This window comes from Podarcis gaigeae, assembly GCF_964106915.1.
Source record: "Podarcis gaigeae genome assembly, chromosome: 2".
Lineage (NCBI taxonomy): Eukaryota > Metazoa > Chordata > Lepidosauria > Squamata > Lacertidae > Podarcis > Podarcis gaigeae.
This window is the reverse complement of record NC_139679.1, coordinates 57,074,164-57,099,292: the sequence shown is the minus strand read 5'-3', so window position 1 is coordinate 57,099,292 and position 25,129 is coordinate 57,074,164. Positions and strand designations below refer to the sequence as shown.

At 40.4% G+C, this 25,129-nt stretch overlaps 1 protein-coding gene across 3 annotated transcripts in view; it reads left to right on the top strand.

Annotated features, from left to right (window-relative positions):
- The window catches only part of RAD50 (RAD50 double strand break repair protein), a 147,568-nt gene that overhangs the window by 105,682 nt on the left and 16,757 nt on the right, over nucleotides 1–25,129 (top strand). The window contains exons 2-17 of one of the 3 annotated variants that reach the window (XM_083728365.1): nucleotides 6,345–6,406; nucleotides 8,190–8,369; nucleotides 9,231–9,314; nucleotides 10,184–10,335; nucleotides 11,724–11,909; nucleotides 12,061–12,265; nucleotides 12,634–12,762; nucleotides 14,391–14,556; nucleotides 16,755–16,948; nucleotides 17,698–17,904; nucleotides 18,747–18,929; nucleotides 19,394–19,551; nucleotides 20,300–20,475; nucleotides 21,232–21,469; nucleotides 22,516–22,705; nucleotides 24,338–24,464. In XM_083728365.1, coding sequence (XP_083584491.1) covers nucleotides 8,241–8,369; nucleotides 9,231–9,314; nucleotides 10,184–10,335; nucleotides 11,724–11,909; nucleotides 12,061–12,265; nucleotides 12,634–12,762; nucleotides 14,391–14,556; nucleotides 16,755–16,948; nucleotides 17,698–17,904; nucleotides 18,747–18,929; nucleotides 19,394–19,551; nucleotides 20,300–20,475; nucleotides 21,232–21,469; nucleotides 22,516–22,705; nucleotides 24,338–24,464 — 2,524 coding nt within the window. In that variant the 5' untranslated portion in view covers nucleotides 6,345–6,406; nucleotides 8,190–8,240. Of the gene's footprint in view, nucleotides 1–6,344; nucleotides 6,407–6,653; nucleotides 6,907–8,189; nucleotides 8,370–9,230; nucleotides 9,315–10,183; nucleotides 10,336–11,723; nucleotides 11,910–12,060; nucleotides 12,266–12,633; nucleotides 12,763–14,390; nucleotides 14,557–16,754; nucleotides 16,949–17,697; nucleotides 17,905–18,746; nucleotides 18,930–19,393; nucleotides 19,552–20,299; nucleotides 20,476–21,231; nucleotides 21,470–22,515; nucleotides 22,706–24,337; nucleotides 24,465–25,129 lie in introns of those variants that run through there. The other 2 variants (XM_083728363.1, XM_083728364.1) reach the window with 2 other exon arrangements.

Sequence of the window (25,129 nt, the reverse complement as noted above, 5' to 3'; positions counted from 1 at the left end):
GGGAGTTTCCCTTTGACAATGCGTAGGATCATGGCAGTGAAAATAATAAATATGAGTTGGGGTAATAACACATCCCTGTTTAACACCTGATCCCACTATGAACAGTTCACTTTGAGAGTCATTGTTATTGCAATTGTTGCTGTCATATTATTGTGGAACAGCCAAAGGATATTCACAAATTTATCTGGGCAGCCAATTTTCAGAAGGACTGTCCACAGGGCTTTACGATTTACAGTGTTGAAGGCCTTACAATAAACAGGGGTTGGTTCCAGTGTATAGTTGGCATCCCTGAATGACTGCCCTCTACTGTTTGATAATATTGTGACAGTTCTGAAGTTGTGCGAAGTTACGATTAGGAGTGCTGACAGAATTGTCGGGTGGGTGGTCCTCCTGCATGTAAAGTTTATTTTTTCACATGATGTCACCCAAATACTAGCATGTATCCCCCCCCCATTTAATCCATATTTACCCTTTCTGTAGAAAATCTAATCTATTAAAAACAACCTACTCCAAACAACCCATTTGCAATTTCTCAGTGACCTGTTTACAGTATTAAGCCTTCCTCCATTTGAAAGCACCTTAGGGCTATATTTTTTGAAAAGATTGGAAGGGGCTTCCTGATTTTGCTATTTATACCCTGCCCAGTTGCCCCAATCATTCTTGGCAACTTCTAACATATATTAAAACGTAGTAAAACATTAGACATTAAAAAACTTCCCTATAGCCTTCAGATGTTTTTCTAAAGCAGGGGTCAGCAACCTTTTTCAGCCGTGGGCCGGTCCACCATCCCTCAAACCATGTGGGGGACCGGGCTATATTTTTTTTGGGGGGGGGGATGAACGAATTCCAATGCCCCACAAATAACCCAGAGATGCATTTTAAATAAAAGGACACATTCTACTCATGTAAAAACACGCTGATTCCTGGACCATCTGCGGGCCAGATTGAGAAGGCGATTGGGCCGCATCCAGCCTTGGGGTTGTATAGTTACTTATTTCCTTGACTCAAGAGTCAGATAACTCCAAACCCTCTGACATTTCTCCAGTGAAAATAGGGACATCCTAAGGAAAAGCAGGACATTCCAAGATCAAATCAGAAACTAGGATTGTTTCTGTAAATCTGGGACTGTCCCTGGAAAATAGGGACACCTGGAAGGCCTACATTTCTGTTTGTGCACCAATAATCTCATTATCTCAGACACAGCATTTGTCTCTTAGTACTGGGCCTCCTGGCAAAGATTTTTTGTCAAACGTTATTGCAAAATCTCAAAAAAGAGAGAAGTTTTAGAGCTATTTTAAAGGAAATTCACCAAAGTCTAGACTTCCGACGCTGGAAATTCTGGATGTATGGCAGTCCTAGATAATGCCTCTTTCTTGCCTGCATGGAGGACAGAGGGGAGTTTGTGTAGAAAGTAGCCTACTGTAAAAAGGTAAGAGTTACATTGGTTGCTCCTTCTACTTTTGGCTTTGGCCTCACCCACCACTGACATGTGGTCCTCGGAAAGTTGCTCAGAAGGCCCTCAGGCTAAAAGTGTTTCCCCACCACTGACATATAGTGTACCTGGAAATCCTAATGAATGATGGAACAGATGATAGTAGGACATCTCCCCACCCCCGCAAACAGATAATTAAGAGGTTTTATTAGTGGTACAGACTGGAAATGACTTTAAAAGGTCAACAATAATTTTCATAGCTATTACTCATGTGATGCCACATGTTATAACTAATGACACTGCTAGAGTATGACGGGGGGCTGAGGGAGGAGATATTGATCTAAATGGGGAGTGGGTTGGAAATGAGCCAGTGATACAAAACTTCAGACTGATATTGTATCGACATTCTGGAAAACTGCTAATACGCAAACCATAGATAACCTCTAGTTATCTGATACAGACAAAGAGCAAACCCTAGAAACCCATCACCCATGCTTTTATTGCATGGACAAACTTAAACCCTTTCAAAAGTGGGCCATTAAAGGATTATATATGTTAAGAGACTTCTCTACTGGGGCATCACCATCTATCAGGTACTTTAAAGAAAAAATGAAAAAATAGGAAGATGATGTTTTGAGTTGGGGGGGCAGTTTCCCCTAAATTCCTGGGTCTAATAAAAGTTAGAAGTAATCAACGATTGGAGGGTTAAACTGAAATTTAGGCTTTAAGTAGCTAGACTCTGCTTTCCCAGCCCAGGAAATCACCTGGGAGAGGAGCCATCAAGAGCTAGTCACCAGAACGGCTGAGACATTGACCTAACAAAATACGCACACAGAGAAGCCATCAGCAAGACTAAGACTATTTGCCCTGCACTGTGCCAGGCGAGTGAAGAGCTTGTCTGAGTCCCAAGGCGGAAGGCCCCAGTCGGCTGGAAGGCAGGGGTGTTCTTGGCACATGACATTGTAAGTCCAGCAGGACCCTGGCCAGGTTAGCCTTCAGAGGATTGAGGCAAGTGTACCTCGGTGCCCCCACCTTTGCATGGGCCTGCCCTGCCCTCTGGTAGTTAGCAAAAAGCAATGCCAGAATGGAGGGGAGGAAGTTCCAGGTTTGCACTTGGGATGATGTATAACATGACATTGTAAACAAAAAGGGAAAATTTTAGTCATAAGTAAAGAAGAACAAATGTCTTGCCGTACAACAGAGATTCAACCAATGCTCTTAACTATATGTTAAAAAGGTAAAGGGACCCCTGACCATTAGGTCCAGTCGTGACCGACTCTGGGGTTACGGCACTCATCTCGCTTTATTGGCCAAGGGAGCCGGCCTACAGCTTCCGGGTCATGTGGCCAGCATGACTAAGCCGTTTCTGGCGAACCAGAGCAGCACACGGAAACGCCGTTTACCTTCCCGCCAGAGCGGTACCTATTTATCTACTTGCACTTTGACGTGCTTTTGAACTGCTAGGTTGGCAGGAGCAGGGACCGAGCAACGGGAGCTCACCCCATGGCGGGGATTCGAACAGCCAACCTTCTGATCAGCAAGTCCTAGGCTCTGTGGTTTAACCCACAGCGCCACCTGCATCCCTTAACTATATGTTAGTTATATGTTTATGATGTTATACATTGCTCCCCACCACAAAACAAATAAAAATTATTTAAAAAGCAAAACCACCATGTATTTCCTAAAAGATTTACTATGTTAAACATACCACTCTTTTATTGCCACCTGAATATTTCTATTTATGTAACAATATACCTTAAGAACACAGTTAAGGGTTCTCCTGCTTGATCAGACCAAAGGCCTACCTAGTTTAGCAATCTGCTCTTACAGTGGCCAACCAGATGACAGTGTCTTGCACCTAATGAAAGCTTTGAGCAATATACAATTCAAAGCCATCAGAGAGGAATTCTTTCTGGATGAGTATGATTTGTTTCAGCCAAAACCATTTCTGTGAGGGTACAGCTCTCCATTTCCTTATCCAGTTCTACATATTTTTGACTAAGATTTGTGGAAATGCCATGTTTGATGTTGGTTTGTGTCGCAGGAGAGCTTTGGTCTGGACATGATTCAATGCCACCTTTTAGGCAGCACTTTCTTGGAAATGCGGGTGTATAATTTGGTGTGGCTCAGTGCTTACTGTGAAGTGCACAGCCTGAGCTGCTTAATTTATGTTGTCAGAGGGCACCACACATGACATACACAATACTTTTGACTGTGTTGCGGATTCCGAAGGTGGCAGTATCTTGGTCATGCAGTATAGTAAAACTTACTTTGGAGTCCAGGAATATGTAAAAATTACTTATTTTTAAAGTTTTCTGGTTGTTTTTGAACTTTTGAGGAAACAAGGAACAGAAAACTGGAAACTAGTAATTGACTTCTGCAACATCTGGCCATTTGCTCACTATAAAGTTATAGATTTGATGGACAAGTAGCCGGATTCAGATGTGCAGCTTAACATCAAAGAAATGGTAACAAAAGCATTCCTTATATAAAAATCTCCAGGAAGATGTGTTTTTATGGAATGCTGTTGTCCGTTACTTTAGATTATACTGTTACGATTTTTTGTGGGGGGGGGGGGAAGGCTGTTTAGTCTGGATCACACCCATGTGTTGGGTGAAGATATCCCCACCACTTCTCTGATGTGTAGAGCAAGGTGCAAAGATGACTTGTAATGCAGCAGAGGGGAAGCGAAATCGCCTCACCATTTTAAGCTGCTAAAATGTACATAGCCTTAGCAAATGAAGGCTGGCAGCTTTAGTGATCTGACGGCTCCAGAAAAATCTGATTTGCTGGCTGGTGGTTATTGGATACCAGCATTTTGTTCAATTTTGTCTTGCTTGAAGAACAATCCTCTTATGTTTTGTAATGTTGGAAGAATAATTTTGTTTAGTAGTAATAGCAGCATAAAAAGGTAAAGGAAGCATATGAAAGTAATAGCAGCATAAAAAGTAAAGGAAGCATATAAAGGTAATAGCAGCATAAAAAGGTTGCGGTGCTCATCTCGCTTTACTGGCCGAAGGACAGACAGACAGTTTTTCTGGGTCATGTAGCCAGCATGACTAAGCCGCTTCTGGTGAAACCAGAGTAGCGCATGGAAACGCCATTTACCTTCCCGCCGGAGCAGTACCTATTTATCTACTTGCACTTTGATGTGCTTTCGAACTGCTAGGTGGGATTCAAACCAATGGCCTTCCGATTGGCAAGCCCTAGGCTCAGTGGTTTAGACCACAGTGCCACCCGGATCATAGCACCAGCATTAAATTGATACTGAAGGTGGGCTGGAATTTCCTTTTTATTCAAACAGAGTTCAGTTTTGCCCATACCCCATTACCGTGTCCATTTCTGTAGATATAAATGCTACTACCAAAAAGTTGAAAAATAATAAGTATACCATAAATGACTTGATAACTGGTCTACTTATTATCAATTTCCCCATAGATGTATGAAATAATTGTTTCCAAGAATATGAGCATTCACTGTATCAGCGAAAATGGAGTATCGATTCTTCAGGATGTGGTTGGAAAGTAGATTGAGTTATACATTTACAAAAATGTGCAGGGGGGAATTATATTAAAGTAAATGAGGAATCTGCTCACACTGATATATTGTTGCTCACTCAGCAACTGCCCAATCCCTAGTGACTGATCATAATACCTGATTGTGACATATAAAAAAAATTCCTGTTTGAATTAACTGACTAATTGCCTTCTTTGTTTGAGTCACTGGATTATTCCCAGGAGCTGGTAAATTTTGACTGGTGCATGCCATTCAGAGAAAAGACAAATGGGTGAACGGAATGTTTCTATGTACACAATACATGTAGTATTTGGGCTGCTACATAGAAAGCGTGAAAGCCAAAATGCTGCTCTCTAGGGTATTCTGGATTCTTGCTTGCTTTGCTTTAACTAAATGTAATCCAGCAAATTGATATGGCACTTTTGGTGGCAAAAAGAATTCACCAACAAAATATGTTGCACAAACAAGACAGTCCAATAAATTTCCAGAATAATCTCTCTTTTGTTTGCCAGGTGAACATGAGACATGGCCAATTCAATAGGTCAGGGTTCCATAGATGTTGGGGGTAGAGCCATTTCCTTCCTGTATTATGCTGCTACCCTTGATATGACAGTGTTCACACAGAAACCCTAAGTGATATGTGCAACTTTTTGTATTTGGGACACAAGTCTCTATGGATTGCAGTGCCATTGCTTTAGAACATCTATGGTATGGATACCTTATGCCTTGCATTATTTGCTGGAAAATTGACTAGAAAAATCAAACGTTCAATCTTAGAGTGTAACAAAAGAAAAATAACTCCATGAGAACATTGCACCCATTCATGTAAAACATCTTATACCACTTTGATTGCCATGGCTTCCTCTAAATAATCATGGGAGCTCTACTTCGCTGAGGATGTTGGGAGTTGTTTGGAGACCCCTCTCAGAGCTATAATTCCCAACACGCTTAGCAGACTACAGTTCCAAGAATTCTTTGGGGGAAGCCATAATTGTTTGTGGTGTAAGAGAGCCTTCCGTGTATGGTGTGAAGATGACACCAGGACTAGCAAAGGAATAGTTTTAAACATTTAAAAAGTTTCTCTGCCAAAACCCTTACAGTCCATTATCCCTGTAGAATTATGAGAGTTGGAGGGTAAGGGTTCTGCATTCAGCAGGACTGGATCACATGCACATTTAGTATCGCAAAAGAACAAAAACAATATAGGCTCAAGTACAGAAATGTGAAGCAGAACAGGAGTTGACCGACGATAAAGCTCCTTGCATTGGTCTTCCTGCGCTCCAAGGAGCGTGGCTTAAAAATACAAACCAGAGGGGAGGGGCAGATGTCAATTTTTGTCTTGACCCGCTTTGTAACTGCGCAAAACCTCCCGATTTTATTTCCTCACTTCCTCCAGGAGAGGGGCGGAGAATTAGCTAAAAGAACCGGAAATTGAGGCCCGCGTCGTCAGACTGCAACGTAAGTCTCTGGCCGGCGGCACCGGGAAGCGGGTCTCTCTACGTGCTTTTACCGTGGGCAGTTTTTCTCTCCTCAGAGCCAGGGCGGGAGAGCGGCAGGGGGGCCTCGTAAGTCCCCTCTCGCTGCACGAGCTCCCGGCAGCCCCCTTCTCTATATTTCCTAGCTCTGTGCGGAAGCCGCCCCTACCGCCGCCCTCTAATATCCCTCCTACGTTGCGGGCGAGAAGGTAGGTGTGGGGTAGAGCAGTTCAGCGGGAAGGAGGAGCCAGCGACGGCGCGCGCCTCTAACCCTTTCCTATCTCTACGTTGGAGATGGGGGCGGGGCCTCCCGTGATGCCGATGACGTCGGCCGGGCGGCGCTTTCTGCCGTTGGCGCGAAATCCTTGTGGCTTCTGGGACGTGAGGTGAGGGCGGCCTGTTGGGGCGGGAAGCGGAGGCGGCGCTTTCACTTCGCGGAGAACCGTTTTCTTGGGTGGAGACCGAGGCTCGTCCGCCTCTCAGGTGCTTCTGTGAGGGGCTGAGGAGTATCCCAGCAGCCGCGGCTTCTCCCTCTCCCGTGGCCACGGGGGTCCTGCCTTCTAGCCCCTTAAAAGCCCAGTCACTCTCGGAGCGCCCCCTCCCCCACCGCGCTGCAGAGGGTTGGGCTGGATGACCTTTGGGGGTCCCTCCCGGCTTTACGGTTCCGCCTGCGGCTGCAGTTCCCTAGTGCTCCTCCTCCTCCTGAGTTCCTAGAATGAGATTCCTCGAAGCCGTGGCTTCCTCCCCAACGGGCTGCGGCGGATGAGTCATTGGGGGCGGTGAGGAGGCATCCTCCTCCTCCTTATCTCTTAATAGTGGGTAGATCAGGGGCTCACTTGCCGTAAATCCTGCCAGAAGAGTATCAGAAGCCATCTTCCACCTCCAGTGAGAAAGATAGGACCTGTTTTCACTGACGAGTTTTCCCTGATCGCTCTTCCTGAATTTATTCCTCATGCCTTCTCTCTTCTGCCCCCCTGCTTCTTTTAAAGAAGGAACAGCATTAAAAAGAGAGAGAAATGATCGTGTAGTGATGGTGGTGTAACCCAGCTTGGGTTGGGCTGTGAACTGAGAACAGGCCATAACCCACAAATAATAATAAAAAAGTTGTGTTTCAGCATGGGTCAGTGTGTCTGAATGTTCGTGGTTTGAAGCCCTCAGTGAATGCCTGCATTGCAGCAGGTTGCAATGAAGGCTGCATTTGCTTCTGGGCAACCTTTTGGGGCCACATGCCAATGGTTGGCAGGTCTGGAAGTGAAAGTGGGTAAGGTCAGAGATCAAAGTGGATGGATCAATGGCAGTGAATGTTATCTACATACAGTAGGCTAGATTCTACACTCCACTCACAAATCCTTCTTCCAGGCAAGCAATAAATATTTTTAGAGTTCAATGACATATTCTGTCTAGCCAAGCAAAAACAACAGTGGAGGGTAAGGCTATTGATGTACATCTGAAGGCCCAATAGAGAGGCATGGAGAGCCAAATTTGCCCCCTAGGCCTACCTGAGGTTTCCTACTCACAAAATCTGATCTATCTGATCTGATCCAATAGATCTGATCTAGTCTGTCTTCTGATCTGGGAATGAAAATTAGCTGAAGGATGATATATCATAACAAAAGCATCGTGTCAGTATTTTAACTACCTATAATGATATAGAAAAGGAATTTGCTCTGCTTTCTTTAATTATTCATTACAATTTCTTATTCTTGTCTAGGAAGAAAGGTAAATGATGTATTTGATTTATCAGTTAAACTGTTTGTTTTTTACAGGTTTATGAACAATACAAGGTAGTGTTTATAGAAAAGTAATTTTCATTAAAAATGTCCAGGATTGATAAAATGAGCATCCTCGGTGTGAGGAGCTTTGGAGTAGAGGACAAAGACAAGCAAGTGATCACTTTCTTTAATCCTTTAACTATCTTGGTGGGACCAAATGGTGCTGGGAAAACGGTAAGACTCAAGTAGGTTTAATTTCATTTTAGATAAACTGCATTTTTTTATCTTCTGGGTTGGGGTTTGTAATTAGTCGGCTTCAATGCATTCAGTTATAAAAATGTGATTGTCCAGTGAGGATGCAGTTTAGTGAATTGTGCGTGACAATGCAGATCCATTTGCCTAGTCCTCAGTAAGGCTGTGCTCCTTTGCTGTCAGATAACCCAGATACCCTGCTGAACTATAATGACTCCTGAATTTGAGCAATATAAGTACTAATCTATGAGCTTTAGTGTCTTTAACAATATATGGCATTGCTGTGGAAAATGGCAGTTCTGATAAGCAGGGCATGAGTATTTTCAAGGAACAAAGTTGATACACTTTTTACAAGAGTGTGTTTAACAGATTTCCTATTTGTAGTCACTATTTACAAAAAGTCTCAAAGTGACTTCGTAACTCAAAAGTGATGAAACACAACAGTTAAAAACAATTAAAACCTTCAAAACAATGAACTATAAAATGCTAATCTAGTAGCATAATAATGACAAGTGCTACCCACCGACTAAAATATGAGCACCACCATAAAACCCAGCTTAGTCATGCATCTTGCCTGAAAGGTCTGTTCATGTCAAAACAATGGCACCTTGAGGAAGGAATTTGCAGAACGGTGCAGTATATAGTGTGTTCTGCATCCCTTTTAATGGAAACTATTAACATTGTTCACATGAATAAAATACTCGCATGAGCTGTTAAACACACAAGACATCTGGAGAAAGTAAAGTATGAATTGCCTCTAGATTTATGTCTGTTTCTTATTCCTGGAAACAACAGAGCAGCAAGTATTGGTATCCTGTTGACACTTGTTTCTATTTTAATTAGACTATCATAGAATGTCTCAAGTATATTTGCACTGGGGACTTTCCACCTGGCACCAAAGGAAACTCATTTGTTCATGACCCAAAAGTAAGTGTTGAGATTGTTAGCTCTATTTCACAACGACCAGTAAGCAGCATAACATGTGTACAATAAAAAAGGAAAATTTATTGTTAGTAATAATTGAGCTAACATTTTCTTACTTGTGGAAAAGTGACAAATGGTATATCTATTATGCATGCCTTGAGATGAAGTGTCACTGGATTATGGAACCATTTGAGATTATATATCTCTAAGAGTAATTATTCTGTCATGTATTACATATTTTGTTCTTTGCAAACTTTATTATGAAATGGTATTCTTGTGGCCTACAAACTATTCCCATTAACAGTTACATTTCACCCTGAGAAAACATTATCCTATTAGCCCCTTGTGAATGAATAACTTCTTATTTGCCCAGGCCTTGCATTGGCTGTGATGGTGGGTAACAGATGAGGGTGTATGTCTGTCTCTCTTGAATCTTCTGGACCTTTCAGTTCCAGTCACTATAATATTCCTTTGAACCATCTTTCAAGGGTAGCTCTGGTGTGCAGGGATTATGTTGCTACTATTGGAAGTTAACATAGGAAACTGCCCTATAGTGAGTCACGCCATTGGTCCACCTTGCTCAATATTCAATGTTGAATATATGTACAGGAGGGATTTAGCTCTATTGCAGTAATATGCATTCAGTTCAGTGAATAGGGATGAAGTATTGATCTGTGTGGTATGGTTTTCCATGGCAAGGGTTAGTCTCATTAATTCAAAGAAGCATGCTTATCCCTTTTATGTTCAGATCTGTTCCCTACATTGAAATATCTGGGGCAGCTTATGTGTGCGCACTAAAGAACAGGGGATGAGGGTCATAGAGTTGGAATTAGGTGAACTTACTTACTAAATTTACTTTCTTGTTGCTGAAGGTCGCCAATGAAACAGATGTCAGAGCTCAAATTCGACTCCAGTTTCGTGATGTTAATGGAGAGCTTGTAGCTGTCCAAAGATCCATGGCATGCACACAGAAAGGAAAGAAAACAGAATTTAAAACTCTTGAAGGAGTCATTACTAGAACAAAGTTAGTGGGTAGACGTAAATATTTTCTGTTGCATATGTTTGTATGTGTTTGCCTGTTCATCTTTTCTAATATATCAGAACAAAATATTGAGCCTTTCAATTATTTATTAAATACATTGGTTGTGGTCCTTCATGATTTCTCTGCGGTTATGTCACTTAAATGGAGACAATGACAATTGGTAGCTCTGCATTCTGTTTTTACAAAGCAGTGAAGGAATTGTAATCTGTTATTAAGTTTGTAGTGCAGTTAATTTTAAATGTATCGGAAATCTTTTTTTTTAAACTAATGCATTCAGTTGCTTTTTATCTTTCTGCAATTAAGTAGATTATCTAATTGATTTTATAGTTTTTGTGTTTATGAAATTGTTTTGAAGGAAGAGAACATGATGACTTGAAAGAAAAATAAACAGGAAAAAATGTATTTTGGATTGTAACCTGCCCTGTGACTTTAGGGTAAAGGGCAAGTAAACAACAACAAAATATAGAACTGTACAACCGTAGAGTTGGAAGAGACCCTGAGGGTCATCTCGTCCAACCCCCCGCAATGTAGGAATTTCAACATGCACCAGGTCCCCCATCCAATTTGAAACCATACCGTTCCCTGCCTAGTTTTGTAAATATGCAAGCAATTTTATTGTTGCACCAATAGGATGTCCCACCCTATCCATATATTAAATATGTAATGGTTGCCTTATCCAGAGAGACTTCCACATCAACTGACTCTTTAGTATGGAAAATAACTTAAGCAGTTGGTTGTTAGCAGGGAGCGGCAGTCAGAATGGGGATAAGCTGGAGATAGTAGCCAGGTTTCTGCAACATGCAGTGAGGATTTTTGAATGTTATACAACAGTATTTTAATTGTTAGATGCAGATTTTGCTGCATGATGTTATTGTACTGAACCTTTCGGAACTTTTCTATATTCCAAAATAAAGGTTTGAGATTGTATTGAATTTAGAAAATACCGTATTTTTCGCCCTATAGGACGCACTTTTTCCCTTCCAAAAATGAAGGGGAATTGTGTGTGCGTCCTATGGGGCGAATGCAGGCTTTCGCTGAAGCCTGGAGAGCGAGAGGGGTCGGTGCACACTGACCCCTCTTGCACCCCGGGCTTCGGGCTGATATCCCTAGGCTTGCGGATAGCAGCCTGTTCTGGGGGCTGGGGTCGGGGGAAGCTCAGGCTTCCCCCGCCCCAGCCCCGCACCTGGGGGGAATATTTTTTTTCTTTATTTCCCCCCCAAAAAACTAGGTGCACCCTATGGGCCGGTGTGCCCTATAGGGCGAAAAATACGGTAAATATTGAGCTTCTGGATTGTTCTTTTATTTTTAGCGGAGTCTTGGGATTGTAGTACATGGTTACACTTCTACATTTTCTTTCTTTGTTCATACAGGTATGGGGAGAAGGTCAGTCTAAGCTCCAAGTGTGCAGAAATTGACCGAGAGATGATTAGTGCCCTGGGCGTTTCTAAGTCTGTGATTAACAATGTCATTTTCTGCCATCAAGAAGAATCCAACTGGCCCCTAAGTGAAGGAAGAGCTCTGAAACAGAAATTTGATGAGATCTTCTCAGCAACCAGGTTAATTTTCATTGATTGCTTTTCTGATAGAATTAAAACATTGGATTCCTTTTAATTCTAACATTTAAAGAACTCATTAATTAATTGCATCATTTGAAGATATTCATGCTATTGGGGTTTAAAATGTATACATTTCTTTCTTTTTTTAAAGGTACATTAAGGCTTTGGAAACACTCCGCCAGGTACGACTGAAACAAAGCCAGCGAGTTAAAGAGTGTCAAGTAGAACTGAAGTATTTAAAACAGAATAAAGAAAAGGCACATGAGATTCAGAATCAGCTTTCTGATAGGGAAACTCAGTTGGCTGCATCCAAGGAAAATGTCAAATCTATTGAGAATCAACTTGAACCTTTGAAGGTAATTAATTGTCTCTGTATAGCTAAGATTTTTATGTAATAGTGTTCCTTTTAGAAGTAGAAGTACAATTACCATTATTTCCTGACCTTGGAGTGATAAATGTTTGCTCTATCCCCTTGTTCTTACAAATATTCTTGAGCTAGTAGGACAGGGGAAAAGGTCCTCTCCTTACTATTTCTGAGTAGAAAGTACTGCACCGCTTCATAGCATTATGAGATAGCAATTATGTTCAAAGATTCCAGCTTTCCTGATCAGTACCATCCTAAATTCTCCATTTTAAGTACCTGCTTTTAATATAATTAGAAATGTGTAACATTTCTAACACTTGGTACATAGTTTGTTTATTTTAAGCATTCTTTCCTTCTTAGAATCGTTTGGCAGACATAGAGCAGAATCTTGTGAAAGTAATGAGACTTGACAATGAAGTTAAAGCTCTGGAGAGTCGGAAAAGACAGATGGAAAAGGATAACCAAGATTTGCAACAAAAGATGGAGAAGGTTTGCTTGATCATTCTGGTCTTTTCTACTTTGAAATGGACTATGGATTGTACAATAAAATCTAATTTGCCTCAGTGGCAAATCATTAATTTTTGTACAGTAGCTTTTATGCTTCTGAATCAGTGAGCCAACTTGTTTTAGCAATAATTTATGTTTCTTACCATGCTTCCCATTCACCTTGTAGATCACCATGATCAGATTTGGGCCCACTATTGTCCTGTTTTAATTATCAGGTCAAAAGTACTGCAGTGGGGATGTCTGAATTATTTCATTTTACAAAAACCCCCACACTTTGCAAATACTCACATTTTAAAAAATATTGTAGTCTCCCCCACCCCCGGAATTACTGGAATTGTCAGCCAGTAGGGTATCGTATAGTGAATGGGATGATGTCATGACATTAAATTGGCATTTGGACTTGGTTACATGAAAGGAAAGGCAAACAGAGCCAGCTGAGAGTGAGGGCAATTTTTCCAGCTCTTTTGCACTAATCACCAAAAAAAGTTAACAGTAAAGAGTCATTTTTCATGCCACTGAAAATACTGACCTCATCTAAGTATGAAGCTAAGGGTCACCAAGCTTTATGGGGCTGTAGAAACATTGGATTTTTGAGAGTGCTGTGAGCACAACCCCTTCTCTGCTTCCCCTCCAAACAGACAGTGGAAGTGTGTATACGCACACACACCCTTTGCTTTTTCATGAGGTCCGGGTAAAAGTCAGATCTAATAGAATTAAAATGGATTCTCTTGGATTTGCATGATTTTACACCGGCTTCTCCCCAAAAACAACAGCATTGTCTTACAGATTGCATAGTAAAAACCACAGATTCCGTACTTGTCAGCATCAAGGCACAGTTCCTCATGGATCTTAATATTTTTTACATGGGCTAACAACAATACCAGCCAATGACAGGATGCATCTGTTTACACAGAGGTGACCTGTGATTTGACACTAGTTTTGAAAGGATCTATGCCTTGAATCCCTGCTTTTGTACAGTGGCAGCATTGGAAACCTGATCCATGTTTGTTATGGTTCAGTCAGTGGACAGAGAGATGATCTGGTTTTACTGGATCAAATGTGTGTATGTGTCTTGCATGCTTTATTCCATCTGGCTGTTTCTGCTCTTCTGGCTCCTGCAGCTAGCACCCCACTTTCTCATTACTTGGTCACTTTGTTTTCCTTTCCCAGTTTTTGATATTGTTCCCTTTTCCAGCCTACCTGCCTGGTGGCTCCACTTTCTCTTCAGTGTTTCAGTTGTCAATCTGCGCCTTGAAATGTACACAGGGCTGACGGAAGCGGGAAAGGGCAACACTTACAGCTTTCCTTTAACTCTGTGTACTTTTCAAGAGGGGGAGGTAGCTACACTTACCACTTCATGATGAAGAAGGCATTGAGGTGCCAGGAGATCTCAAGGGCCCATGGGTGTTACATTGTCAGATTCCAGAGAAGGGGGATTTTAATTAAGGCAAGGGTTAAAAATCTTCATTAAAAAGCAGCTGTGTAAATTACTACTTTTTCAAGTATCCTAATTACAGGTCTGCATCCTGTCTAGGTTGGTCCTTGTACTCACACACTGAACCATGATAAAGTATTTTTAAAAACTACTTTTTTCTGTACTGTAATGTAAGGTTTTTCAAGGAACTGATGAGCATCTTAGAGATATGTACCAAAACCACCAAAAAACTGTGAGAGAAAAGGAGAGGAGATTAACAGAATGCCAGAGAGAATTGGAGAGAGCAAACAAAGAATATCAAAGACTCAACAAAGAAAAATCAGGATTGTTGGTTGAACAAGGTACAGTAGTAGCCTGTTTGTTTCAATATTTGAAGCATTTAATAGCATTTGCAGTGAGCTATATAAGAAATGGGTATACTTCTTGATTAACATATTAAATTCTGTTCATGCACTAGATTTCATTGGTGACTATTTGATCCATTATACCCATTCCAGAATGCTATCACAACAGCCACTAACTGTACCTAAAAGTTACAACAAGGATGGCCAACTGTGTCCAGCACCCAGCACTATTTTATCGGACTCCATCAACATTTAATCAAGGCGTGGTAAAACACATTTACACACACTTCCACGTGTTGAAAAGTTATGAGAGCGACCATACAAAGTTAACACATAATCTTGGATCGTTGGATTTTCTGGGTAGCATTGATGGGTTGGCTCCGGACTTGCTTTTACACAAACTGAAGGTGAAATGATTTTCACCAGTTCCCTCCTCTGCTTGCAGCCCAACACTCGGACACCACCACCCACCCCCTGTTCCTCAGGGTCTCCCAACCCTCTGGGTTTTCAGGGTAGGAAGAGACTGCAGGTGAAATGGGGACTTGTTTACAATTGCCTCCCCTCTTCTGCCCTCAGAACACAACACAACTATCTGGCTTCAAAAGACATATTTCTCAAATTTGAGAATTCTTGAAGATAAGCAGCAACTCTTGAAGATAAGCAGCAACTAGGTTGCTGATCATGTTCCTCAAAGTCCTTAATCCTAAATTTGAAATAAGGATTAAGTAGGTCTTTAATACCTTTGAAACTGTTTGAAACAGTTGTCTAACTCACTAAACATTTTTCTAAAGTAAAGTATAATAGTTGGGATTCATCACTGAACATACCTTAATCTGAGGTCTTTGAAAGCAGCCTTACCAGATCACAAAAGTACCAGCATGCCTGCAAAACAGTGGATTTAAAACAGTGATCTTTTACCTTTTTAAAACACGTTTTGAAAGAAGCTGTGGAATTAAAATGCACATCTATGGATGTGTACTTGATGTGAGCTTCGTTGAAATCAATAGGACTGATTTCTGAGTAAGCATACATAGAATTTGATGGGAAGGAAGAACAAACTAAAAGGGAACAAGGAATTATTCAGTATACCTATCTACAGTAGTTGTAACATCAAAGAAGCAGTTCTCTCTTATTTCCCTGAAAAGACCAAAGAAATAAATCTCCCTCCTTTCCCTCTGAAACTGAAAATCAAATTGCATACGAGGCAGGAGACCTGTGAATGAGAGTCCAGTTGCTTTTTAGTTATAAAATGCACTGGAGAGGCAAGTACTTCAGATTTAATGTCATGCTTAGGAAGGGTGCATTTAACCTTTTCCCCTTGGGCTGTCTTTTGCTGTCAGATTGAATTCCCCCAGCTGTTTTCCTAGATGTAGAAAAAACTAGCGGGGACCCCTCCATATTTAAAGAATAATCAGATGACTGAGCAACCTTCCAAATGATTCTATATCTGGTCATGTAGGAGAAGGTAAATGGGAGGGAAGATAAACCCACAGTACTAAACTAGCACAAATAATAAAGGTTATGCAGAAAAGTCATACTAGCTTCTGAACATAATACAAAGGCAGCCATGCTGTTTATGAAATAATACAGTAGACATCATACATGACTGCCTTAGTCCTAAATTGGCACTAAAAGCAAGTTTACTCAGTGGTGAACTAGACTTTTCTTGAGCCATGCCTCCAAGTCCACACTGCAGCCCTCTGACCCCCATATCTCAAGGCTTCCCTAGGGGCCCCTTCTTCTTAAAAGGCTTTATTTGAGGAGCATGTGGCTGTGGTGGAGAGGGTGGAGAACTACCCTTGCTATGAGTGCAATATTGGATTCACCCACTGAACATAAGCTACAAAGGGGAGATTCTGAATCAGCCCTTTGTTGCCCAGGACATATATTTATTGCCCAGGACCTGAATTTATTCACATCTGCTGACCACACGCAGAATAATTTTGAAGCTTGTTTGAAAGCATGAGAACATAGATTTCCAAAGCATTTAATTATGCATTTAAAACAGATTTAAAAGTTAAGTGGTTGTATATTTCTCTCCCCCCCCCCCCCCAATTAACAAAGTGGAAATTTCTATTTAAGACTCATTTGAGCTTTTTGGAGCTTTTTGTATCTGATTAATAGAGTTGTGAATTCTTATATTTTGAGCTTTTAAAAATCTGTTTTTAAACTTCATTGTTTATATGTTTGTGAAGGTCGTCTTCAATTGCAAGCAGATCGTCACCAACAGAATATTAAAACCAGGGACTCATTAATTCAGTCTTTGGCAGCTCAGTTGGAACTGGAAGGATTTGAAAGACCACCTTTTAATGAAAGGCAAAATAATAGTTTTCACAGGCTTGTGAAAGAGAGACAGGACAAAGACATGGAAGCTGCTAATCAGCTAATGGTAAATATTTGTGTTCTTGCATTGCCTAAAAGTTAAGTTAATGTAAAATAGCAAAATACAGCCACACTCTAAACCTCTAGAAATATCAGGGTCCAAAATTAAGCACATTTACTTCAAAGTTAGTAACATTGGAATAGTGGGATTTCCAAATAAATTTTAGATTAGCACAGTACAGTAGTATGAACTCCCATGTAGTGTATGCCTTTGTGTAGTTTTTGTGTTAAATGGTTATAACTGATTAAAAGTGAGATTGACCATTTGCCTTATTTTGGAGAGGTATTGAGTGGTAGTAATCACTAGAATTAAATTCTGTTTTGCTGCCTTTGATATACTGTGGTTTTGTTTTCATTAAATATTGTGCTTCTGTTTGTATATAATAGAAGCTGTCTTGAGAAGGCTTGGCCCTAAAGAGAAGCCTAAAGATGTTGTTGTATCTGTAGTATATTTAGGAGAAAGTGGGAAATCCCCGGTAATACTTCCAATTATAAAAAAGGGAGGAAAATATTATGGACACCAGTTAGGCCTTCTTGAAACACAGATGCGTTCCTCTCATAGTGGAATGGAAATTGATATTACAACCCAGTCTACCTCTGTTATGAATTGAGTTGGTCAACTAGGTAAGACTTTACAATGTGAGGTGCCAGGTGGGGAATTAAGCATGTTTACTTACACTTGGTTCCTGTTGATTTCACAGGACAAACTCCAATTAAAGTAGCAACTGTCTTTGTAAATGAATGTCATTCTTTCAGAGAGAATTTGGTGAGAAGGAAACAATGAAGCAGAAGCAAATAGATGAAATAAGAGATAAAAAAACTGGACTTGAAAGAACCAGCGACCTGAAGTCAGACATTCAAAATAAGAAGCAGCTTGAAGCAAAGAACCTAAAACATGAATTGCAGCAGCTTGAAGGGTCCTCAGATAGACTCCTAGAACTGAATCAGGAACTTACCAGAGCAGTAAGATTTACATTTTTGTAGCATTTAATTAATGGGAACATAAGTGACAACAAGTAGTTGTGTGTGTAATAATTACCACATCTAAAACTGCTTTGATCAGTCAACAACATTCCCCTATTCCTTCCAAATACCTAATCTATATCACCAGAAGTCCTTAGCCCTATGCAGATGTGGTTCTATCTGGGTAGAACTTACACACACAGAGACACAGTGCCTGCCTGAAATCCACAAATGTCACATAGCAGTGGTGACCTACACGTGTTTATTACCTTTTCTTGATGTGGCATGATGTGAATGAAGTGCTACCAGGCAGGGTGATGCATATGTCATTTGTGGTGGCCCAAAGCTTATGTAGGATGCATACCTCAAATGTCCTATCTACTTCTGCACGTGTTCATGACTCAGGCCTACTATTTGGACTCTTTCACTTCAGACTGTGTATGAAGGCCCACATCAGTTTCCTCATACAAAAAGTCCCTTCACATGGAAAAGCACAAGTTGCAGGGAGAATGGTTCTAACCTAGCCCTCTTCCTGAATGGGTTTTTGTTTTTTCCAATGTGTAGGAAACCATTTTGTAGGAAGGGGTATTCAACCATGTGAGCCACCACCTGCAGCCCAACGTAGTATCACTTAGTAGAACATAATAACTTCTGTGTACTATAACAGTGAAAAATAAACCTAAAAGTTTGGTAAACTGCTGTTTAGAGAATCTTGGATCCATTACTTGTACCGCCTTTCTGTTCAGTGAATAACAACTTTAGTTTTGACTGTCTTTGACATTTATTAGCATATGTGTCCCTAATTGGTACAAAAAACTTCCTCCTTTCATTTCTCTGTTTAGAAACATGAACTGTATGAAGCCGAGAAGAATTGCAATGTTGAAGCCTTAGAAGTAGAAGTACAAGGGCTGCAAAGAGAGAAAGCAAATTTGGACAGTGTTCTTCGAAAACTGGATAAAGAGATGGAACAGCTGAATTTGAATACTGCAATAATAACTCAAATGGACATGCTGAAGAAAGATAAAGTAGTGCCTTTTTTCTGACATGTGTTAAAAGTATAGCACAAAGTATATGTTGAGTGTTAAATTAAAATAACAGTTGGGTTGGATGGAATACCATAACTTGGCCCTGTAAGAATTAGGCTACAATTCTAACACCACTTACTTGGGAGTAAGCCCTGTTGAATTCTGTAGGATTTACTTCTGAAGACACATTGTTATTATTTCGGTTAGTCATAGTTTACCAGATGTGACAAAATTGCATACAATGGTAACCTGAAGGTAGAGAGGGAAGTGTAGTGTTCAGCAGGGAGGGAGAAGCATGCAAGCCTGAGGTCTTTAATACCTTGTTTTGACAATTGTGTCTGAACCATACCAATGTTTTCAGAATTAGAATTATTTGTTTGCTTATTGAGTATTTTGAAATTAACTTTAGGACTTTTAAATGAAATAAAAAATTATTGATAGGTATCATTTTTGTTTCTTAAAAGGCTGATAAAGAGGAGCAAATCAGAAAAATAAAATCCAGGCACAACGAAGAGTTAATTTCCTTGCTTGGATATTTCCCTAATAAAAGGCAGCTTGAAGATTGGCTTCACTCTAGAACTAAAGAAATTAATCAGACAAGAGACAAACTTGCCAAGCTCTCGTAAGTTTTTCTTAAACTGAAATTTGCATGATCACTGATAAAGTAGTGGGGTGATACTCAGTTTTCTTTTTGTTTTTACATGTAGTATTTATTTATTAGATACTGCTACTAAAACATCCTTGTTCATTTTAGTGAAACTCCTTTACATTTTGGATGCGTGACTGTGTTCACAAATCTGTTTATTTTCAGCATTTTATCCTTCCCTTTTAAATCTGCAAACAAATACACAAAAATATTTTTATATAAAAATACCTATTTTAAAAAGAAAAGAGGTTTCACAGTTAACAGTCCCCTATTTTAAATGGCCATAACTATAAGTTTTTGGTGAAAAAGAGATGCCATAGCTGCCTGCTAAAGGGCAAACAGTGAAAGTGTTAGTGCTGGCACTGGACTAACTTCCTTAGGTAGAGGATTCATTGTCTTGGTGCCACCACAGATAGGATGGTCTGTTGTCTCTGCTGCACTTTTAATAGAGGGGGGAAATATGGAGCAGGTTCTTGATAGATGATCTCAAAGGTCAGGCAAATTAATAGGGATTTCCAAAAAAACCTCACTTCCCTCCCCCTTCACAGAAGCCTCCACTGAAGCAAAGTGCCTTCTGTAGATAGAGGGCCACAATTGAATATAGCCCATGGGAAAAGACATTTCTAAAGAGCCAAAAATTTAGCCAGATTAAAAGGTAAATGATATTTGAGACTACAAGAGCAATTTTATCTCATTTGTAGTTATAACAATACTTAAATTTCAGCAAAGAACTTGTTTCGGCGGAGCAAAACAAAAATCATATTACTGCTGAACTAAAAAGAAAAGAGGAGCAGCTGTCCAGTTATGAAGAAAAGCTTTTTGATGTTTGTGGAAGCCAGGATTTTGAAAGTGATCTATACAAACTTCAAGATGAAATAGAAAAAACATCTAAACAGAGAGGCAAGTTTATACAACTCCCTCCCTTTCTACCTTATAGTTTTCTGCAAAGCTGTATATTCAATTTGATGTTGATACACTTGTTGTTGTATTTTCTGTAAATAATAATAGTAGTAATGATGGTTTACATACATTGATGCCCTTTTTCAAGCAGGAGTCTTTCTGCCTGCAGAAGAATCTTTGATCTAGTGCAAGCATCATCTAAGACAGACATGGCCAAACTTGGCCCTACAGATGTTTTGGGACTACAATTCCCATCATCCCTGACCACTGGTCCTGTTAGCTAGGAATGATGGGAGTTGTAGTCCCAAAACATCTGGAGGGCCAAGTCTGGCCATGCCTGATCTAAGAGGACAGAAAAGGAAGACATTATAATTTCCCATTTTTCTTGCAGCAACCCCCCATATGCCCCCCAACACTACTTTCCACGTTGTTCTGGAGAGTCAAACACACTGGGGTGGGTTTTCTGGGTGGAGGAGGCATCAACTGGATCAAAATTGGATTCATTCCTATAATTCAATGATAAGAAAAACCTGCAAATTTAAGACCATAGCAAAGGCCCTATTAAGGTCATGTTGGCAAAGCTAAAGGGTGGAATTCAATGTTGCTCTTAAGGCAATTGTTTAATTATGACAAGACAGGTTTAATCATGCCATTGCATGAATTGGTGAATTTGATAAAATGTTGCCCATGCTCTGTCTTAATGGCTATCATTTTGGTTATATATATATATACATTCATTCATTCATTTTTAAACAGCCATGCTTGCTGGAGCTACAGCAGTTTATTCGCAGTTCATTACACAATTAAGGGATGAAAAAGAATCGTGTTGTCCAGTTTGTCAGAGGGTCTTTGAAACACAGGCAGAACTGCAGGATGTGGTAGATGATCTTCAGTCCAAGTTGCGTCTTGCTCCAGACAAACTGAAGGCAACAGAGTCTGAGCTTAAGAGAAGGGAGAAGAGACGTGATGAAATGATGTCACTTAAACCTGTCAGGTGAGTCAGAAAGTGCAATAAAACTTTCTTTTTTTTGTTACAGGAATTATATGCTAGAGGAGAGGTGAGCAGAGTTTTCAGAGCATGCAACCATTTTTGAATTGCCCTTTAATATCGTTTGGGAAGACAATTTTACACTTTGGGCAATATCCAACTAAATAGACCCATTAGTGCAAATATTTTTACTTCTGCAACAGAGCTTCTCCCTCTCCTCTTCCCATATGCCCCCTAAAGCTGTTTATCCACCCTCTTGAGCAGATGAAGGATGCAGGGAAAAGGGGGATTTTTGCAGATCTCCTTCCTGTGGAGCTTCCATCACCCGCTCCTTCAAGTGGGTTCTGCAACCATTGAGCAGATTTTCAAAGGGCAGGGATAAAGTGGAATGGTAGGGAACAGCTTTCCGCATTCCATCGGTAAGAATGTTCCATAAGGAACTCCACTCACAGGAAGTTAGAATCCAAGTCCGTAGTACCCGAAAGAAACAATCATAATCATGTTTAAAAAGCAAACAAAACAAAACATTAGTTTAAAAGTACAGCATAAGACCAGCCGAGGGAGGAGGGAGACAATGAAAAAGCTGTGAAACGGATAGCTTTCACTGAAAGTTATTGTGTGAGGTTCAAAGATAAAGTTAAAGTTAAAAAGAAAATTAATGTGTGGTAGCTCCAAAATGTTGAGAGCAGCCCACTTCAGTTCAGCCCATTTCATACAAGAATCTCCTCAGTTGAGAAACAAGTCCAAATGCATTTAAAGTGGACCACTTCTCTTTTGAGTAAATACATGCAAAGTTTGTTTGTTTGGCCTTCTCTTAATGACCATTAGGGTAATTTTTCTTCACAGGATGACAGCAATTTATAGCGTAATGTCATAGTACACATGGTTTCTTAAATATGATAAAATGTCATGAGCAAAATCAAAGACAAACTAAAAGATGTTTTCTGTAAAATAAGCAATCCATATGTAATCCAAGCATAGCTACTATTTGTACTGTGGTGATTCTTCTGCTGAAGATGGAAAATATTATGAATTTTATATTTCTTGCTAAGGCAAATGGTATCTGAACTCCAAGAAAAAGACCTACCCGACTTAAGAAACAAATTACAGACACTCAACAGAGATATTCAACAACTTAAAGGTGATACAGAAGAACAGGAAACCCTCCTAGGTACTATAATGACCGAGGAGGAAAGTGCTAAAGCATGTCTGCAAGATATTACACTTATGGAAAGATATCAGGTAAGGCAGGGGTGCCTGCAAGGTTTTTTGGGCTCAGTGCATGGATTTGGCCACCTTCTCCATCCACTGTCTTTTGGCAAGAACTTCTGTTTATGTGGATTTTAAAAACCAGAAAAAGTCTAGTTCAATGTGATCTCTTTCTCTCCAATTTCTCCACCAGCACTCAGCTAGTGCATGTAATTTCAAATCCACTGCCACCACTTGATACCATCAGCACTTGATACTGAGCAATGACAAATCAACCCAATCTAGACTACAACTGTCACAACTAGAAAGAAAAAGCCATATGTACAGAGCAGATAATCACACAAAAGTTAGTCAAGCCATAGTAATGTGCTTTATAGTATCAAAATATAAGCAAACAGAAGACTTTCCAGAAAACATCTGCTCATTTTAGAGATGGAAACATAACACTTAATTGTAAGAGATGGGGGGGGGGGGAATGTTAAAAGCCTGAAAGATTACAATTTTGATAGATTATAACATAGCCTCTAAATTCCAGCTGGTGAAGACAGGAGGATTCAAACTTGCCAGAGAAATTGGGAGTTCAATACAATGTGAATGGATAGAGTCTATCCAGATAGCTAAATACATATATTAAAAATAATAACAAATACACTGGAAAGACTCATGCTTCATCCCTGTGCACACGGAAATGGGCTGAATGTAGTGTAAACATGCATAGGATTGTACTAACACGTAATAAATGTACTCAAAAAATACAGTTTTTATTTCCCCATTTTAATCTTAAATATCTCAAAGAGTAGATCTGTGGGTCATACTAAAACTTAACTCCCTCTTTGCCTCTCAAAATCTGAAAAAGGTTTATTTAGGCAACATCTCACTCCTTGGTTCTTTCACATCTTTGCATACTTTCTCCCTCTCAAGCCCTCGTCTCCTGTAAAGCAAAGCAAATTCAAAGATAATGGAGAAATCAGTCCAATCAATCTGACCCCTTCTTAGCATGGCATGTCCTGGTTCACAGAAAGCAGCTTCTCTAGGATCTAGATGTATAGGTCTGTGCTCAAGATTATGAGCTGCCACACCACCATTTGTGGGCAGTGGGCGGGTGAACAAATCCCATGGTCCTGCTGCCATGGGCTACAAGTCCCTGCTTTGTTAATTGCTTCAAGTAGGTAGTATCTTGCCTCTTCCTCCTCTGCCAGCCTATTGGAAGATGATGGTGTGGGGAGGGCAGCCTTTAGGGACAAATGGTTCAGGGAAGGCTGCAGTAAGTGGAGCAATGGTGGCGAGGGGATTGCTAGCCTGGGACCTGAGCAGGCAAATGACAATAGCAGGTGCCCTGACCTTCATGCCCAGAACATCAGTACTCTGTATCCATCCTTTGGTAAGGATACTACAAAAGTTTGATTGTATACTAAGAAATATAATCTCATGTGCCCCCATCCAGCTCTTCTTCCTCTGTTTAGCAGTTAATGTAAAAGCAGTCTGCAATGGGGGGGGGGGGTGAGATGCCTGTGTAGGCTTCACATTCCTCCACAGCATATGCGCTAAATGCACCAGGTCATTATAAGGAAGAGACAGCTTTGTTAGTGCATCCCAACAGCGATATCAAGCACTTCAAGAATATCAGTATTCAAGAATATCAATATTGGCCCCTTCATTTTTCAGACTGATCTAAAGGATGTTGAACGAAAAATTGCTCAGCAGGCTGCTAAACTACAAGGAGTGGATTTAGGTCGGACCCTGCTACAAGTAAGCCAGGAGAAGCAAGAGAAGAAGCACCAGTGGGATACAGGTGGGGTGCTTTGAAAAAGTTTTAGATTATTTTTGTAACAAGACACTGAATTCTATTTCTGCATTCCCCACATGGATGTAAAAAGCCCACTGGCAACATACCAGATTGTACCGTTTCCACACTCCTAGAAGTATAATCCTTTTAGGATATTCTAGCACTACCAGAGCAGGGTGGAGTGGCAACCAATGGAATATCTTTAACTCTTACAAGCAGAGGGCATTGCTGTGACCCCATCAACTGTTTGAAATACTTGTCAAACTTTTATTCACAAATCTAAGCCACTTCATAATCCATGCATTCTTCAATGGTATAGAGCAGGCATATCCAACTCCCAAGAGCCTGTGATCTACTCCCAGTATAAAAAAACTGGCAGTAATCTACCCATTGTCATTGGAGGGAGAAGGAGTGTGCATGGGGTGGGTGGATTGCGCAGAATTGTACCAGGATCAGCTGGGGATCAAACGGTAGATCACAATCTACTGGTTGGACATCCCTGGTATAGAATCAGTTGTCATATGGTTTTTCATCTATATAGGAGGACTAGAAACTTCTTAAAAATAAAATAAAATGATAGCTTAGAGTCTGGGGCCCTTGCCTATGGTGACCTTGGTTATAATTCAGTTCAGAAATCTGTGGGGACTGGTTTTCACCAAATAAACATTTGC